General features: G+C 40.1%; 1 protein-coding gene across 8 annotated transcripts in view; it reads right to left on the bottom strand.

Moving 5' to 3' along the window:
* Nucleotides 1-20,425, bottom strand: part of ABLIM2 (actin binding LIM protein family member 2) — a 301,430-nt gene that overhangs the window by 220,937 nt on the left and 60,068 nt on the right. For 7 of the 8 annotated variants that reach the window (XR_003566819.1, XM_027836364.1, XM_027836368.1 and 4 more), the window contains exon 1: nt 4,230-4,299. The exons of the other annotated variant lie outside the window; for it this stretch is intronic. Coding sequence is in view for 6 of the 7 variants with exons in the window: in XM_027836364.1 (XP_027692165.1) it covers nt 4,230-4,245 (16 nt within the window). In the remaining variant the exon portion in view is untranslated. Of the gene's footprint in view, nt 1-4,229; nt 4,300-20,425 lie in introns of those variants that run through there. 8 annotated transcript variants of the gene reach the window in all.

Raw genomic sequence — 20,425 nt, 5'->3', positions numbered from 1 at the left:
ACACACACACACACACACACACACACACACACACACACACACACACATAAAACGTTGCAAGAGAGAACAGCTGAATGTGGGGGTTAGGAGTGACTACATTGACATTTCTGCCAAGGTATTTAGGGGAGCCGGATAATGGGTCTGGAGCTTGTCTACCTTGGACCAGATCGGTCTGCAGAAGGTGGTGAGCAGATCATCAGATGAAAGTGAGTGGCGTGTGTTTTTTTTTTTCTCTCTGTCTCTTTACCCTGGGGTGAGTAGGAGGTGTTTATAGGTATATCTATGTGTGCCAGCCCGGGGCCACAGCTTGGTTTACTTTAAAGCCCACACACCTGCACACCAGCGCTGAAGGACAGAGTGATGATTCAACTGAGCAAAGTCATTTTAGAGGTGCAAATCTGAGGGTGTCAGCTGAGCTCAGGCCCAATACTTTATCTTTAAGGAAAGGCTGGCTAGTCACCGGCAAACATCAGGATGCAACAGAGTCTCATGGTAACTTGGGACACCCAACCAATGCTGAGAATATCTTAGTGGTGCATTTTGGTAGCATTTCAAGGTCTGCAAAGCCTTTCCCCACAAGAACCCTGTAAGATGGGTAGTATAACGTTTATTGTTCCCATTTCATAGATGAGAAAACTGAGGTTGAGAAATGAAGCGACTTGCCTCTGGTCAGAAAGTAGAGGATACACATTTTCCTTCAAATCCAGTGCTCTTCTCACAGGGGTGGGGAGCCTGCAGCCCCGAAGTCACATGTGGCCCTCTAGGTCCTCAAGTGAGGTCCTTTGACTGAATCCAAACTTCACAGAACAAATCCCCTTGTTGCACTAAAGCAGTGCTTGCCTCCAGAGACAGACTGGGAGTCCTTAGACAAAGGAAATGAAGCCACTGGAACTGATAGGAGAGCCACACCTCCCAGTCAGGCCAGACCTGTAAGCCTCGTTGTTCAGCTGTGTCTGACTTTTTGTAAACCCGGGGACCATATTGTCCATGGAGTTTTCTTGGCCAAGGTAACTGAAGTGGTTTGTCATTTTCTTCTCCGGAGGATTAAGGCAAACAGAGGTTAAATGACTTGCTCAGGGTCACACAACTAGTAAGTGTCTGAGCTGGATTTGAATTCAGGTCTTCCTGACTCCAGGACCAGTGCTCTATCCACTGAGCAACCTAGCTGCTTTATTTATAGGACCCTTTTAAAATGGAACCATTTAACAGTGAGCTTCTAGACAGCTAGATTGTACGGTGGATAGAGCTCAGGGCCTGAAATCAGAAAGACCTTAGTTCAAATCCAGTCTTAGATACTTAGTAATTGTATGACCCTGAACAAGTCACTTAACCTGAGTCTGCCTCAGTTTCCTCCACTGTAAAATAGAGATAATAACAGTACCTCCCTCTCCAAACTGTTGTGAGGATCAAATGAGACAATGTTTATAAAGTGCTTAGCATAGTGTCTGGCATGTAGTAGGTGCTTAATAAATATTTGTTCTCCTCCCTTCTCTGAGAGCCAATCCTGTGCCTATAACCTGGCAGGTTTTTAATAAATTCCTGTTGAACTTAATTAGTGCCTCTGATCTTGACTTCATCATTTTCTTAGTTTTTTAGCTTTTCCAATCAGGACTATATGCCTCAATGACTTAAATCAGCAAAAACTTAACTGAATCAAAAGATATGATTTACTTCCAAAGCTTCAGATTACTCTTCCTAAGTCTTTACAGATAAAGAGCATGAGCACTTCCACATATTCACCTTTTTTTAGTTGGCTCCTTGTATTGATTTGTTACTTGTCCAACTGTTCACTGCCCCACAGGGACACTTTAAAACCGGACATAAAACCAATATTTCTCTGCATTAGGGGTGGAGAAACCGTCGACCTCAGCCAGGAAGTCCGTGACTGGATAAACAAGGCAAACACAACCTTTCATTATTCAAATAATCATAGGATTTAGAGCTAGAAGGGAACTACCATCTATCCAGTCCAAACCCTCTCATTTGTGGCCAAGGTCACAGACAGTAAGGGACAAGCCCAAGATTCAAAGTCAGGTCCTCTGCTTCCAAACCCAGGGCTCCTTCCTGTACAACATGAGGCTCACAGCTGCTATTACTCCCTCACTTTTATGCCATTTTTTGCTTGTGAGGGCAAGATGGGAGAGCCAGATGGTGGGACGATCTCCAGAGACTGGGGAACTCACTCTCTCCTCCAAGAGCGTGTTTCACTGGCTGGTGACTCTTAAACCACCAGACAAACTCTTCCTGATAGATTCTAAGCCCCAATCTACCTCCCAGTTAACTCCCATCTGACCTGCCTTAAAACCCAGAGCATTTCAGTTTTTTCCCAGCCTGCCCTCCTCTAGTTATACTTAGTCCCAGCTTGAATTTACCAGCTCCAGGACATGCTTGTCCAAACAGCTAGCCTCTTGTTTGAATCTATTCATTCATCTCATCTGCCTGATTGAGGTCGCCCAATACCCAGAGGCTGCAAGCAGATTCCTGGCCCTTTCCTAGGATATGACTCCGGGTTAATGCTTGGCCCATAGGGTTACCCACTCATTATCCCCTTAATTGACTGTTGTTATAGGATTTGTTTATCTTCTTAAATACAGGGTGTCCCAAAGTCTTTAGGGAAGTTTTTAGCTTTAACAGCTATATTAAAAAAAAAAAAACTACTCTAAGACTTTTGGGATAGCCTGTCGTGTTTCTTTTTATTAAGTAGGTTTTAAAGTTTCTACTTTCTAATTTCAAACCAAGGAGAGTTAGGCAATTGATGTCTCACCCCTGTTCCCCCACCCCCAACTCCTCCACTTTAGGAAAAAAAAAATATCTCTGGTCCACACATTGTTACAGACAACCCTGGATGAGGGGACATCCTCTACCAAAGCAGATTTGCAACTATCCTGCAATTTATAACGTCAATTGCTTGGTGCAATGAGAAGTTAGGTGACCTGCCCAAAGCCATATAGTCAGTACATGATCAGAGGCAAAATGTGAATCCAGATCTTCTGCTTCTGAGGCTGGTTTACCATCCACTATCTAAACCTCCACAAAACTAATGCTATAACCCCCATGAAACTAAAAGAACATCACTCTATTTTTATATATTGTCCTCAAAGAATTTTATCACAGTCAATCAATGAATGAATCAATCAGTAAACATTTATTAAGCACTTCCTATATGCCAGACACTGGGAAAGCACTGTGGATACAAAAAAAAAAAAAAAAAAGCAAAAGACAGTGCCTGCCCTCAAGGAGCTTACAATCTAATGAGGGAGACAACATGCAAATAAATATGTACAAACACACTTATATGAGTTAAAGAGGAAATAATTAAAAGAAGGATGGTGTATAGGATTTTGGAAAAAAATCTTAGAAAGCCAGCTAACTTAGTTCCCTCATTTTACATATTGAGAAATCGAGGCCTAGAAAAGTCAAGTGACTTGGCCCAAAACCAACTAGCTGTTAAAAGGCAGAGCTGGAACTTGAACTTAGATTCTCTGATGCCCAACTCAATAATCTATTTGAAGCATTATGCAATTTATTACAAGTAATGATAACTTAGGGACAGCTGGGTCGCACAATGGTTAGGGCACTAAGACCAGAATCAGGAAGACCTGAATTCAAATCTGGCCTCAATCACTTACTAGCTGTCTGATCCTGGGCAAGTCACTTCACCCTCTTTGCCTCAGTTTCTTCATCTGCAAAATGAGCTGGAAAAGGAAATAGCAAACCACTCCACTATCTTTGCCAAGAAAACCCCAAATGGGGTCACAAAGAGTCAGTCACGACTGAAAACAACTTAACAACAACAACAAATGATAACCTACATTTATAAAGCACTATACGATTAAAAAGTACCTTGCAAACATTATCTTAGTAAATCCTCAGACCTGTGATGGAGGCAGGGCAGGTATTATTTCCTGTTTTACAGATGAGGAAAGTGAGGCTCAGAGACAGTTGGGCTATGCGATCTCTAAGGTCACTTCTAATTTTATATCCCATGATCCAGGGTCACATAGTTAAACATATCAGAGCCAGGATTTGAACCTAAGCCTTCTGAGTCCAAATGGTACAAATTGCCAGGCTTTGAAACCCTGAGGAGAGATCACAGAACCCAGCTTTTCCATGCCTGGTGCTCGTTACGCAACTCCGCCAGATTGCCTTCTGAAAAAAAAACAAAAAATAAAAACAAAACAAAGCTCCCCTAGTCTGGCCTAAGTCCACTGAGCAGACGTCAACGGTACCTGTTTCCTCTGGCATTACAGCATGAGCTGTGGCCTGGTCAGACAAAGCCTCAGCAAGCCCCGCTCCTATGCACTCTCTTCAGAGCAGACCACAGAACTTGTAAGAGGAAGCTAGTTGAAAGACAGGCAGTGATGAGCCAACAGCCAGGTTCTGCCTGCCACTGGAGCTCGCTGGGACTGAAATGCAGGAAGAGTCATATGATGCTGGTGTCTCTCATGTACAAACAGGGCGATAGCCAAGTTCTTCCTGACTCACCAAAATAGAACTCCCCATTAAGCTCCAAAAATTTATGCATCCTTCCGGGGAGGGGGGCAGGACACTTTGAACTGACAGTTAAATAGAAGTGACTTCTACGAGATATAATCAGATTGATAGATCATCCTCAAAGGGTCTTTGTGAAGGGAAACAACCAGAAATGATCATGCAATGGGTCTACAGTGTTCCATTTTAACTCACAGTGACAGCATTGAGGTCTAGAGGAAAGAGCCCTTTCTTGACTAGTTGAGGAGACTTCAGGTCTAGCTCGGGATCTGCTTCTAACTAGCTTTGTGAACCTCATTTTCCTTTTTGTCTTAAATGACAGAAGTGGACTAATTGCTTTCTAAATTCTCTTCTGGTTCTAACCATTTATGTTCAAAGTCTTGTTGTATTCCAGAATTCTATGTTCTAGATCAGTGGTGTCAAACTCAAATAGAAACGGGCCACAAGAGGTACATAATGATTCCTGTAGGCTGCATATTGACTTAGAAAACAACATATTGCTATTATCTATGTTGTTGTTAAGTCACTTTCAGTCATGTCTGACTCTTCATGACCCTATTTGGGGCTTTCTTGGCAGAGATACTGGAGTAGTTGGCCATTTCCTTCTCCAGCTCATTTTACAGATTAGGAAACTGAGGCCAACAAGGTTAAGTGACTTGCCCAGTGCCACACAGCTAGTCAGTGTCTGAGGCCAGATTTGAACTCAGGGAGATGAACCTTCTGACTCCAGGTTTAGCACTCTATCCATAGCACCACCTAACTGCCCCAGTACTATCTATGTTCTATTGTATTTTTATGTATTTTTTAACTATTTCCCAATTTCATTTTAATCTGGTTCACGTTGCACTCAGAAGTGTTTCAGACTGTGTTTGGCATCTCTGTTCTAGGTGTCCTTCCAGTTCTTACATTGGTTCTATGATTCTATGACTTATTTTTCCCTATTTCTGCAAAAGGCACCACCATTGTCCCAGTATCTCAGGATCAAATCTTGGAGTCATCTTTAAATTCCTTCCTCTCTCTTACCCTTATGAATCCAAACAGCTGTCAAATCTTGCTACTTCTCCACTGAAAATATCTCTTGTAAACATCAATCAATAAGTATTTATTAAGGGCTTACTATTTAATTAAGCACTGTGCTAGCTACCTTGTCATATTACATTTCACTTTATTGGGGTTTTTGTTGTTGTTGCTGTTTTTTGTTGCTGTTTACAGATTGAAGGTTTGTGGCAACCCTGTTTTGACCAAGTCTATAGGCGCCATTTTTCCAACACCATGTGCTCACATCTCTCTGTCACATTTTGGTAATACTTGCAATATTTCAAACTTTTTCACTATTATTTATATCTGTTATGGTGATCTGTGCTCAGGGATCTTTGATGTTACTATTTAGTTGTTTTGGGGCGCCATGAATCCGTTCATATAAGATGATGAAGTTCATCAATAAATATTGTGTGTTCTGACTGCTCCACTGATCTGCCATTCCCCATGTTTCTACCTCTCCTTGGGCCTCCGTATTCCGTGAGATACAACAATATTGGAATTAGGCCAATAACCCTACAGTAGACTCTAAGTGTTCAAATAAAAGGAAGAGTCAATCAATGTGGCAAATCATTGTTTCATTATTTTAAGTAATTGCCACAGCCACCCCAGCCTTCAGCAACCCCCACCCTGATCAGTCAGCAGCGATCGATATCAAGGCAACACTCTCCACCAACAAAAAGATTGCAACTCGCTGAAGGCTCAAGTGATGGTTAGCATTTTTTAACAATAAAGTATTTTTAATTAAGGTTATGTGCATTGTTTTTTAGGCATAGTGCTATTGCACACTTAATAGGCTACAGAATAGTGAAAACATAACTTTTAGTGGAAACCAAAAAATTCACGCAACTCGCTTTATTGTGATATTTGCTTTATTGCAGTGGTCTGGAACCAAACCCACAATATTTCTGAGATACGCCTCTTTTGAACATACAAAGACAAAATACAATAACAGCTCTGCTCACAAGGAGTTTACTTCATACCCACTGCAACCAGCCTTGTTCAAGTTCTTATCTCTTCTTCTGTAGGCTACTGTGATGTCTCCTAATTCATTTTTCCGAGTCTAGTCTATTCTTTCTTCATTCCATCCTCCACACCATTGCTCAAGTAATATTCCTAACGTAGTGAGATCATGTCAATATCACTCTTGTACTCATAACCATTTGGTGGCCCTTCATTGCCTGCCAGATAAACCATAAGCTGATTCTAGCTTTCAAAGCCCTGCTCATGCTGCTCCAAATATACTTCTCTCATACTATATCCTTCCACGTACTCTACATTCTAGCCAGACAGGATGACATCAGATCCTTTCCACACATGGCTCATGCCATTCCCCCGTGCTTGGAATAGAAAGCTCCTCTACCTCTCCTGTCTGTTGAAATACCTCTCTTCCTGTAGGACCAAGTTTCATTGCCTTCCTTTTCCACAAAGCCTTTCCTCAAATCTTTGCCTGCCCTCCATCCTAAGGCAGCGTGGGGAAAGCATCCTCTCCTCAAATTTCTCATAGCACTTTATCCCACTCTCTTTCTCGTGTGCTTTATTTGCTCTTCTTTGTATTGTATGATAGCTATTTATGGGCACGTCTCTTGCTATTAAATTATACATTCCTTTAGAATAAGGTCTATATTATGTCTGTTTACTGCATTCTCCTTACCAAGCAAAGGGCCTCGGACAGAGCAACAGCTTAACAATTTTTTTCTAATTGAATTAAATGGAATTCTTCTATGATGGGAAAATAACATATTTACAATAATAATCACAACAGGATTCACAGCAGACCTGACCTGACCTGACCAACAAAGTCAGCATGAATGCATCTTAACTCATAGAATGCAAAAGCTAGACAGGACTTTTGAACATAGAGTTCTAGAGATAGAAAGGGACTTTTGAACACAGGCTATTAGAGCTAGAAGTGTCCGTGAAACAAAAAACACAGTTTCAGAGCTAGAATTCCCTTCATTATCAGAGGCAGCTAGGTGGAACAAAAGATAGAGTGAGGATGACTTGAATTCAAATTCTGTCTCAGATACTTACTAGTTGTGTAACTGTGAATAAGTCACTTTTATTGTTCTCTGCCTCAGTTTCTTCATCTGTAAAATAATGGGGTTGGATTTGATAGCCTTTAAGTTAAATTCCCTTCTGGCTCAAAAGCTATGATCCTATACTGCAAATAATAACTCACTGAGTGGGGCAACTAGGTGGCGCAGTGGATAGAGTACAGGCCCTGAAGTCAGGAGGACCTGAGTTCAAATCTGGCCTCAGACCCAACACTTGACATTTACTAGCTGTGTGACCCTGGGCAAGTCACTTAACCCCACCTGCCTAAGCAAAACAAATACAAAAAAAAAAAAAACGAACAAAAAACCAAACAACTTACTGAGCCTTGTAGAGGTGAAGGGACCTGTTCAAGAACCCTAATTCTTGAGCCAGCGCCAGAGCTCAGGACTAGGAAGAACCCAGGCTCTTTACACCTAATCTCATGCTGCCTTTTTTTACTTAAAAAAAAAAAAGTTTCCTGACTAGTACGGATAGCTCATACTAACTATGTAGGAACAGCTTCCAAGGAGCTTAATTCAGCACTTTTCCATAGAAGTGATAATTTAGATTCACTCTGACTGCCTGCACTGTAAACTAATGTTGTCAAAGCTATGGAAATTGCAAAAATGTTCCACAATCTGCCCCCAAACTACTTTTTAAGGCTTTTAAAAAATCGTCTACCCTTTCCTCACATTATTCCCTTTCAAGCTCTCTATATCCTAATGAAACCAGACTCTTCATTGTTTCTTCAGTTCATTCCACTCTTTCCTCCCACCACACCTTTACTCAAGCCATACCATGCGCCTGAAATGAACGACCCCTTCTCTGCCCCACCGTTTTTATGTTGGTACCGGACCTTAAGGACCAGCTCAGGTGCCTTCTTATCTTTTCCTAACTCACTACACTCAAAATGCAGGATGAACACAGGACTTAGAGACAGAAGATGACTTTCCCCATCTGTAAAATGGAGATAATAGTATCTATACTACCTGCTTCATACTATGGAAAGCACTTTGTAAATTATAGAGCAATCTACAAAGCCAGTTGTATTTTTAGAATTGTAACTCACATTTACTAAATCCTCTAAGGTTTATCCAGCTCTTTCTGCACAATAACCTTGTAAGGTAGGTAAGTAGGTGAGTAGTGAGAGTATAATTGTTCCCATATGACAGATGAGGAAAGTACAGGTCAGAGAAGAGAAATGACTTGCCCAGGGTCATGCCAAGTAAGTTTCAGGGTGGCATTCAAATCCAGGTCTTCTGATTCAAATCTTCCACTCCTTCCACTTACACTATATACTGCCCTTTGGACTGCCAGGCATATTTTGAGCTCCATGAAGAAAGCATGGTCCTAGGAAGCAAGGCTGTCTTTTTTTCTGCCCTCCTCTCTTTCCCCCAGCTGTGTTCATGGATCTCAAGACCTTTGGGAGTTGGGCATGATTGAAAACGTTATTCAGACCCTTCAGGCATGTAAGTGTTGACTACAGCAAGGGACTATAGGTGAATCTGTGGGAATGATTCTATTTAATGGCGCGTGTAATCTGTGCTGATCTGGCCACCAGATAATTGGCAATATGGATCTTACGGGGATAGGAGTCTTTCATTCAGCAGGGCGCCAATACACTGGAAAGTGCTTGTCATATTTCACACAGCACTGGCTTAAATATCAGGTTGACTGCGCCCAGCAAGAAGTGCCTTTTAGCATCAGATCAGCAGAAGGAATTTTGGGGGCAGGTGCTATGGGGCAAATGTAACATACTTCTCTTCTCTCCACCACACACACACACAGGCTTTTTATTATGCATGCTAGTATGAAACCATGACCTCATTTTGCTATGAAATATGATAAACAATAATTGGCCAGATTCTTTTATGAAACTCAGAGGAATTTGCTTTCTATTACTGGCTTATGAGATACCCAAATGGCTCCAGTGATATATTCAGGAAATATGATCACATCCTTTTGCCATCCATAAATGAGGATGAATTCATCTGTGAGGGGCCTGTCTTATTGACTTTATAACATTAAATAATTTTCTGGCAACATTTAAAGAGCATCATACTTAATAATCTGACTTACTTGCCTCCTGGACACATCAATAATAACAAATAAGCTATTATTTCCCTGACAAAGACTGTTCAGCATAAATAGACATCAATAGGGTTATAACTAGAGGCTTTACTGCAACCAGAAGAACTGGACATGAGTCCCAGCCCTACCATGCTGGGCATCAATTCAATTAAATAAACATTTATGAATAGCCTAAAAAAATTCAAGGCATTGAGGATACAAAGACTGCCTGCCCCCAAAGAACTTTCATTCTAATGGAGGAATACAACATGTACAGAAAGAAGTAAGTTAAATGATACTATAACAACAAAGGCCTTTGGTTTTAGCAGTGTGGACATTTCATTCATCAATGCCAACTGAAAATTTTTTTAGACCTAGGCAGGTGGGAGACTACTTCATGAGGTTCCAGTCACCGAAGAAACTCATCACCTGATGACTAATCTTTTGGGAATGAAACTTCTTACTCTTAACTAGGCTGGTTCTCAGGTGACCAGCCCAGTCCATTGGTACTCAAAAGCTTTGCAACTTAGTAGGATCTTCTGGGACACGTGCTCTGCTGGCAGAATCTTCTACGCCCTGGGATCAGCTCTATGCCAAGATGTATCACCCAAGAGTTCTTTAGTAGAGGGACAATAGAAATATCTCCCATTTACATAGTGATTTACAGTTTGCAAGCCACTTCTCTGGCAAATCTGAGAAATAGCTAATACAATTAATCTCCTCATTTTACAGGTTGACAAAAACTGAGGCCCAGAGAGATACAATGACTTGCCCAAGCTCTCTCTTGCTCTCTTTCTCTCCCCATATATATATATATATATATATATATATATATATACACACACACACACATATACACATACACATATATATACATACACACGCATATATATGATATATGTAGGTATACGTGTATATAAGTATGTATATATAAGACATGTATAAGTATAAATGTGTATATATGTATATGTGTATATACTGTACATATATATATATACATATAAACATACATACATATATCTCAAAGCCAGACTTTGATCCATAGTCTCGCAATGCTTGCCATTCTAGCATCCTCCCTTTTCCCATTTTCACATGAGGAAACAAGCACAAAATACATTATTTGGCGTTAAAGCTCAGCTCCAGGGCTTTCCTTACCCATCCTCCACTCATTTGTTGGCACTCGAATGACATAGGGTAAAGTATTTTGAAACCTGTAAAGCTTTATATAAAGGTGAATTATTTTCCTTAATGCTTAACAATAATAATCATCTTAATCCTAGGCTTCAATTTATTTCCCCTTAAAATGACTAAATAGACAAAAGCACAGTATATCAGGGCTAGAAAGAACCCCAGAGGGTATCTAGTCCAAGACTGCACAACCTACCTACCTCACAGGAGTTTCATATAGAAAGTGTCCTGTAAACCGTAAAGCATTTTATGAATGTGAGTTACCATTCCATCAACAAGAGGAATGCCCCTCTACAACATCCCCCCAAAGCAGTCACTCAGCTTTCACTTGAATGTTTCCAGTAATGGGCAACTCACTACTTTATATGGCAGTTCCTTCTATTCTAGACGGCTCTTTCAACAAATGGTCAACTTGGAGATGGAAGGGACCTCAAAGAGAATCTAGTTAAGCCAGTAGTAGAACCAAAATATCTGCTGTGATGTTCTCAACATTTAACTATCCAGCCTTTGCTAAAAGATCCCCAGTACAGGGTAACTGATGAAATCCCAAGTAGTCAATGACATGTAGGGGGGCTCCAATGGTTAGAATGACTTTCCTTACAGAAACCAAAATATTCCTTCCTGAAACTTCCACTCTTTGCTCCACCTTCCGGGAATAAGCAGAACTTGCTTACCCTTTCTTCCATAAGACAGTTCTTAACTACTTTAAGGTAGTTATCAAGTCCTCCACAAGTTTTGTATTTTCTGAGCTAAATATCCAAAGAACTCATATGATATGACTTCTTACCGCCTTGTTTGTCCTCCTCCAGACATAACCAGATTGTCGAAGTCCATAAAACGTGCTGCCCTGAACTGAACCGAACATATTGTGACATCCAATCAGGGCAGAATGTTCACCTCCATCATTCTGTCTGGACACTATGACTTTATTAATTCAGCCTAAGGTCCAGTTAGTTTTTGCTTGGCTTCCAAGATTGTTTCATAATGAGCTTATAAATTCATTAAAATGCCCAGAACTTTTTCATACGAACTGTTGCCCAGTCACACCTTCAATATCATTTTCATGTGAACCTAAATGTAAGACTTGACTTGACTCCTATCCCTATCTTATCTATATTTACTCATTTGGTATCTAACCATATGAACCTTTATTTATTTATTTATTTATTTATTTTGGTGAGGCAACTGGGATTAGGTGACTTACCCAGAGTCACACAGCTAGTGAGTGTTATGTGTCTGAGGCCAGATTTGAACTTAGATCCTCCCGCATCCAGGGCCAGTGCTCTATCCACTGCACCACCTAGCTGCCCCTTGAACCTTTATTTTGATAACTACTTTTTTTTTACCATCTAAAATAAAATTTCAAATCATTGAAAGCGAGGATCACATCACTTGTTTCTTTCTCCCACAGCTCCAAATGTTGTACTTTATACATAGCACATACTCATTATATTTTTTTATTAATCAGTTGAATTGATACATTAAGGAGCAATTAAAAATATTGAACCTACCCATGATTACTGAAAAATTTTGTCCACAGGGAGAATTTTTAAACATTTCTAACTTCTAGAAATCATGAGTTGATCAGTCATCTTGAATTCTTCCTTCTTCTCTATCCACATATAATCAGTTGCCAAGCCTTGTAGATTCCACCTCCACTGTATTTCTCCAATCTGTCTTCTTTCTATTCAGACAACCACCATTATAGTTCAGTTCTTCATTATATCTCACCCTGACATAGCAATCATATCCTAATTAGATTCCCAAGTTCTACTTTCTACCCTCTCCTTTCTTCCTTGGAACTACCAAAAATCACTTTTTCTAAAGTACAAGTCTAGAATCATGCTATTTTTCACTTTCTTTCTTTCATTCTTTTCCATTTATTTGAGTCTTCTCGTACAAAATGACTAGTATGGAAATGTTTTACATGATTGCACATGTATAACCTATATTTGATTACTTACCATCTCAGGGAGAGGGGAGGGAAAGGAGAGAGGGAGGGAGGGATAGAATTTGGAACTCTAAACTTAAAAAAAATGAAATGTTTAAAAATTGTTTTAATGTGTAATTGAGGCAAAATTGTGTATGTGTGTGTGTGTGCGTGTGTGTGCGTGTATTGTAAGTCCACTCATGTTATTCCCTTACTCGATAACTTCCAGTGGCTCCCTATTGCTTCTATGATAAAGTATAACTTCCTTAGCCTGGCATTTAAAGTCTCTCATAATTTGGCCTCAGTTAGTTTTCAGATTTATTTTACTCCCCCTTCATGCACGCCCTATTCCAGTTAAGTTGGCCTCCCTTCTCTTCCCCTAATTCGGCATTCCATCTCTTGCCTTTTTACTAGCTGTTCCATATGCCTAGAGTACCCTCCTTCCTCGGAGCTTCCTTCAAGGCTGTGTTCATTAACCATCTCCTCTGGGGAGCCTGATCCCTCTAAGCGCCCTCCTCCTCAAGCTATCACACATATACTTGTTCCACTTATGTCTTGTACCTCACAAAAGAATGTAAAGTCCTCCGGGGCAGGGATTATTTTGTTGTTGAGTATTTGTATTCCCAGCTCTTAACACAGTGTTCGGCACATAGGAGGCACTTAATAAATGCTTGCTTGGATCTTGTTGTTATTCAGCCTGCTTAGTCATATCTGACTCTCCGTGACCCGATTTGGGGTTTTCTTGACAAAGATTCTGGAGTGGTTTGCCATTTCATTCTCCAGCTCATTTCACAGATGAGGAAACTGAGGCAAACAGAATTAAGTGATTTGCCTGGGGTCACACAGCTAGTAAGTCTCTCAAGCCAGATTTGAACTCAAGTCCTCCTGACTCCAGAGCCAGAGTTCTAACCACTGTACCACTTAGCTCCCCACTGCTTTACCCTTAACATACTTATTTCTGCTTCCATGCATTTGGTCATGATATTATTCCAGCCAATAATGCCCTACTCTACTTATATTCTACCCATCATGAGGCTTTCTTTCTGCATAAACCCAATGCAAATTGGCACTTTCCCTGCAATTCATAAAGAATTTTCTAGAGCATTGAGTGGTTAAGTGACTTGCCCAGGATCTTTAAGGTAGAATGTGTCAGAGGCAAGACTTGGGACCAGTTCTTTATCCACAAGACTATGTTTCCATTTACCAAAGTGCAAGGAGATCACCCATTTCTTTGTGTCTCTGAAGATTCCAGTGTCAGTGAGTGCATTGATACATTTCAGTTCAGGTTCAGCGAAAGCCTGATTCCGGAATGTGCCATGTGGGACTTATGCTCACATGTGCTTTTTCACATTGCCACAAGAGCCCTGAGCCTATTCACTGAGCAGAAGGACTAAACAGTAACAAAAACAAAACAAAACAGGGGAGCGGGGCAGAGTGGGGTGAGTCCTATTATGACAATCTATAATCTCTGACAGAGGCTTTTATGGCCATATGATATCTTCCCCAAGCAAAAGTACTAATTCTATAAGCAAACAGCTTTGGTCAATGTTTTCATTTAAAAAATGTTCCTATGAACCTGCTTGAGAAAGAAAGAATATCTATTACCTAGGTTTGATTTTTGTAGCATTTAGCACAGTGCTATGAACATACTAGATACCTAATAACAAATACATGAGAAATTAATTTTTTGGACTTGAACCCAGTTAAGGATCTCCACTACTGCTCCTCCACTACTGCCAAACCTATGACTTTAAGTGTGTCTTCTGTATTACCACATTTCTGTCTCTGCCTTTCTATACTCCATTCTCCTGTTTTTTGGGTTCCACCTTCTGATACTATAGGAGATAATGTATAGAGTCAAACTGGAAATGCCTTGAAATTTAGAAAAGTATGGAATTTCTCTGGTTAAAGCCAGTATGACTATTGATTCTGAGCCTAGATAAATTTCCCTGACACCTCAGATGAGTGTACCAATCCTCTTTACTTCCTGTCTTAAACTTCTGCACAGATACGTAGAAATATACATAGAAGGGACTTTAAAAGCCATTTTGTACAACCACTTCATTTTACAGATGAGGAAACTGAAGTCCATCGAGGTTAAATGACTTCCCCAAGGTCACACAGTTAGTGAATGTCAGAGCCAGGAACTGAAATTAGGTCCTCTTATTACAAAAAACCAATTCTCTTCCATAGTACCACTCAACCTCTATTTCTAATAAGAAACTCCATCTACCTCTGCATCCAAATTCCACATACTAGAAAGGGGAGAGGAAGAACAGCAGCTCCCAAAAACTACTAGAAAGGTTGCCCAATAGTAAATCATGTCCCATGAGTCTGAGATATAGCCATCAAAACTACCATGACATAACTTTCATGTAGTGAGAAGAAAAAAAAATGGATTTGGAACCAGGAAACCTGGGTTTACTAAGTTATGTGCTTGCAATTACACAGGGAGTTAATGACAGAAATATAGCTTCAACCTAAGTCAAAAGACTGGGTTCAGGCTTAGCTCTACCATTACCATTATCAGTCAGTCTCATTTCTGAGTCTCATTTTTTTCATCTGTAAAATGAGGACGCTGACTAGATGATTTCTGAGGTCTCTGCCACTGCTAAATGTATTTTCTTTTATCTTAGAATCTAATCCAAGAATAAAAACCCCCACAATCATCTAAAAGGTGGCCTCAAAGGTTATCTGGCACCAAACATACGCAGCTTCGTAAGACCCACAACATTCCCAGGTGCTGTCTGAACCAGATTAAAATGCAGTTCCTATATGATTTTAATGTCTTAATGTATTAATAAAAAAGAAATCTATAAACATGTGTAGTATTCTAAGTCAATTTGGGGGCTGCAGGGATCCCGTTGTATGATTTCAGTAGTCTCCATTTCTATCTGGTTCTAACACCATCGATCTAATCCAATCAGGACCCAGAGTACGAATCCCCTTCACAATATCACTGGCAAACAGTCAGACAGCCTCCAAAGACAGGGGACCTCTTTACCTCTCTACTCCACTCAAATTTAATGAACTTGTAGGAAGATTTTCCTTTTATTAAACTAAAACTCATTTCCTTATGTCATACAATACTTTACTTAACAAAATCTTGGTAACTCACTCAAAAGACATACATCCCAGCTATTCTCCACACAATACAAATTGAATGCACTGTGAAATTCATTTTGTTGCGGGTGTCTATAAACAGCATGGGTAATGCCAGGTATGTCAGTCATCTCTCTCACTTCCACTGGTCATCAACAGAACATCTTAGAGCAAGGGGTTCAAGTGAAAGAAAACATCTTGCCCTCAAGACAATTACATTATAATAAATAATTGCTAAGATATAGCTAGCTATTTAGTATTTACATAGCATTGATTTCAAAGGTGCTATACAAATATTATCTCATCTGATCTTCACAGCAATCCTGGCATATAGATGCTACTATTATCTCTATTTTACAGATGAGGAAATTGAGAGAGACAAAGGTTAAGAGTCTTGTCCAGGGTTACATAGCTAGTAAATATCTGAAGTAGGATTTGAATTCAGGTCTCCTAATGAGGGGAGATAATGTGCACATAAATAACACATGATACATGTGGAGTAGATATAATGTTACCTTAGAGGGGGAAGGCACTAACAGACACAGCCTCATTCACTTATTATTGCTAACAGAAATTCAAATCAGTTCTTGATCCATTGGGTGAAACTCTTTCATTTCACAGATGATGTAACTAAGGCCCAGAGAGGGGAAGTCACCCTCCCCCGATCAAACAGCTAATCAGAGGGAGAGAAAACAAGAAGATGGAGGTGATACACTGAAACAAATATAAATGGCTATGCATATAATGAGTAGTCCAACAATGAGATTTGTGGCAACCATCACACCCATCCTGCAATTATTCTGACTAAGTATCATGGCATGGTAGATTTAGAGGAGGACATTTTGGCCAATCCTCTTAGCTTACAGATAAGGAAACTGAGTTCTGGAGGGAAGAATTGATCTGCCCAAGATTATACATGCATAGTAGGTAAAGAAGCAGGATTTGAACCCAGGGCTTCTCTGACTCCAAATTCAGTTCTCTTTCCCAGTGTTTCTCTCTGTCTCTACAGTCAGGGCTCCTCTGCAGTGATGACGGTGTGTTGCCAAGAAAGTAAAACGATGCCTAATTTCATACATTGAGACACGAAAGGATTGGAGCTGTAACAAATAACGATGTTTTGTGTGTATGCACCTCCATTCACACCTGGTCCTGTGTTCCCTCAAATGCTATCTGGTGCCGAGTAACCTGTGACTCACTGGCCTGTATAAATTGGTTTTGGTTTTTGTAAAAATACTTTGTGACAAAAAAGTCAAGCTCTTCAAGTGTGTTTCATCCATCCTCGTAACACTTGGGTTAAGAATATGTAGGTACTGTTAACGTCACCTTCATTTAGATGGGTTGATTCAAACCTGATATGCAGGGGAGAAACTAAAGGGTAGAAAAACATACCACAAGAATGAAAGTCAACAAACCTGAGTTCCCTGATCTGCCACTAACTTGCAGATGACCTTGGGCAAGTCATATTTGCTCTTTAGGCCTCAGTTTCCTAATCTATAAAAGTAGAAAATTGAATTAATTAGTCCCTAGGTTTCCTTCCTGTTCTAGAATTCTAAGATCAGGTCTTTGAAATTATTCCTTAGGTCTTTGGATTCCAAAACCAATTTTTTTTAATTGCCGAAAGGATATAATAATAATAATAATAATAATTCAAATTTACATAGCTCTTTGATATTTGTACAGTTTTACAAAATAATAACAATAATACTTAGTGTTTATATATTATTTTAAGTTTTGTAAAGCACTTTACATATGTGATTTCATTCAATCCTCACAATAACCCTGTGAGGTAAGCGTAATTATCATTCTCCAGGTTACAAATGAGGAAACTGAAGCTGAGAAAGATTATATAATTTTTCTAGGGACACATAGCTAGGAATGATCTAAGGTAGGATTTGAACCCAGGTCTCCTGGAAATAATGCTTTTCATAGCATTACCATTTCAAAGAAACATTATAGTTTGGGGGAATGTTGGTCTTAGACCAGGAGACCTGGGCAGCAGAGTCTGAGCCTGGGCTTTATGACCAAGTTGCTATGCGACCTTGAGCAAGTCACTTCTCTCTTCTAGGCCTCAGATTTCTCATCTGCAAAATGAAGGGGTTGCATCAAAAGATCTCTATGAGCCATTTGAGCTCTAATATCCTATGACTGATCTTTGGAGACTGGGATCTGAAGCCTGTAAAGTGACTCAGAATTAAAAGCAGAAAACTAAGATCAACAGGGGACAGATGAGTAATTAGCAGGAGACAGATTGAGGGAGGAGGTTTCTCTTGTCACACTAATCAGGGAAAGGACTTGAAGGCGGACACTGTAATTATTGGCTTTGTAGCTGGCAGTCTCTTAGGAAGCAAACAGGATGGATCACTTGCTACACATTTTATACGGAAGCTATTTGAAACAATTGGTTTTTTTTTTTACATTGTTTGAGACAGTTGAGCCAACACACAAGTTTACATTTTCAAACTCATAATTACACAAAAGAAACTGCATAAAGCATGGCAACATTCATCCTTTCATTCCAGAAACATTTATCTACTCTGTGCTCCACGGACAAAGGAAACACTTATAGACTCATAAAATTTGAGAGCTGGAGGGGACCGTTGAACGTAAAATGCAGAGTGTTAAAGAGTCAGCAGTGTGGTAGGGAAGAAATGCTCTTCTCAGGTTCAGAAGACTTGGGTTCTAGTCCTGGCTCTGATACTTTTGGGCAAATCACTTCACAGCTTTTTGCCTCAGTTTCCTCCTCCATAAAATGGACCTAATAATAGATGCATTACCTAGCCCATTGAATTGTGATGAGGAAGGTACTTCGTCAACTTTAAAGGGCTGTATAAATATGAACTATTACATATCAAGATTCTTTGCATCTCTGATAGTAGCATATTATTATACCAGACATTATATTAGGCACTAAAAAAGAAAAGAACAAAATATTTGTTGATTTGAATTCACAGAAAATGTTCTTAGTTGAAAGGGGGGAAAGTATATCCCAGTGGGCTAGTATTGGAATAACTGGTGGTCTGACTCATCAATGGAAAAAGTAGAAGGGAAAAGTCCAGGTCAGTAGGTCACAGGCAAGCATGGAGTTAGGGATGCCAAAGCTGGGAGCAGCCAGAGGCATAAATAGAAACCATAACTGCAGCAATCTAGAAAGGCTGGAGAATCCATTGTACAAGTATGGGTTAGATGTAAACCAGGTGTCCCTAGAAACAAAGTGTTAGGGCTGAAAAGAACCTTAGCAGAGCCATAACCACACCAAGGCATTTGGGGGTGCTATCCTACTGTGACCTGGGCCCAGATGAAAGATCTTCCTGTCTTTCTCCAGTTATTTATGAGTTAGTGACAGGGATTATAGGATCATACGATCTAGAAAGGAGGGGTGGGGGAAAGAGGGAGAAAGAATGAGAGAGGGAGAGAGAGGAACAGAGGGAGAGAGAGACAGAGAGAGAAGAAGAAGAAGAAGAAGGAGGAGGAGGAGGAGGAAGAGGAGGAGGAGAAAAAGAAGAAAGAAAGAAAAAAAGAAAGAGAGAGAGAGCCTTAGAGATAATCTAGTCTAGCCACCATTCTAATAGATGAAGAAACTGAGGTCTAGAGTGGGGAAATAAATTGTTTGATGCCATGTGGCCTAAAAGCAACCAAGGCAGAATTTGGACACATAGCCTCTGAGTCCAGATCTCTTATTTTTTCCATTATACCATAATTACACTCAGTCCGAGGATTCCTGAGTAGCCAGTGTTTCCACAGAGGACTACCACATTCTTCATGCATATAGGCTGCTGCCTGTGACCTTGCCCAGAAGGAATGGAGGGAAGGTGGTCAGCGCTACTGCTTCCCTGTTACCATGAGCTGGTCAATCTGTCAATCAACTTCAGACCAGCCCAGCATGGCATAATAATCAGTTAAAATTCGCCCCACATAGCCACTGACTTTGGAGGATGTTGGCACTGTTTCCATGACTCCATTAGTACAAAATGTCTGCATGTAGCCTAGGGTCTTAGCCAGCAGCAGTTAGTCCAAATCTTTTATTTTGCAGAGAGGGAAAGCAGCCTTGTTCCACAGCTAATTAATGGTGGAGGTCAGGACAGAACCTTGGCCTCCTAACTCCAATTCCTCTACTACTCCACTACATCCCCCTGGTTATAAACGGGGCTGGTCTGGGAACTCACCTGGTAATGCTGAACAAAGTCACTTATCAAACAGCAGCACATTTCTAGAGCTCTTGAAAGGTTTACCAGTCTTAAGACTTTCCTTACCATAACTCTCTGAATTGATATTTTAGATCTCTGACTTTTGTCTTTCTTTGTATCTACACCACAGAGCAATGCTTGGAACAGAGTAAGCACTATATATTTTTTCCTTTCTGTTAAGTCACATTGAATAGGTTATAATGGTCAAAAAAAATTTTTTTCCTAAAAAACTAAAAACTGAAAAGTAGAATAGAAATAGTAAGTATCTGCAAAAATAACCAGAGCTTCTTAAAACAAAGACAGCATTAACAGCATACTAAACACTGAGGCATTTTGACACTCAAAAGCTGCATCTTTTAATAATAAAATCAAGTGCATCAGTCTT

This window comes from Vombatus ursinus, unplaced genomic scaffold (assembly GCF_900497805.2).
Source record: "Vombatus ursinus unplaced genomic scaffold, bare-nosed wombat genome assembly UNPS02014818.1, whole genome shotgun sequence".
Taxonomy (NCBI): domain Eukaryota; kingdom Metazoa; phylum Chordata; class Mammalia; order Diprotodontia; family Vombatidae; genus Vombatus; species Vombatus ursinus.
This window is presented reverse-complemented; position numbering and strand designations above follow the sequence as displayed.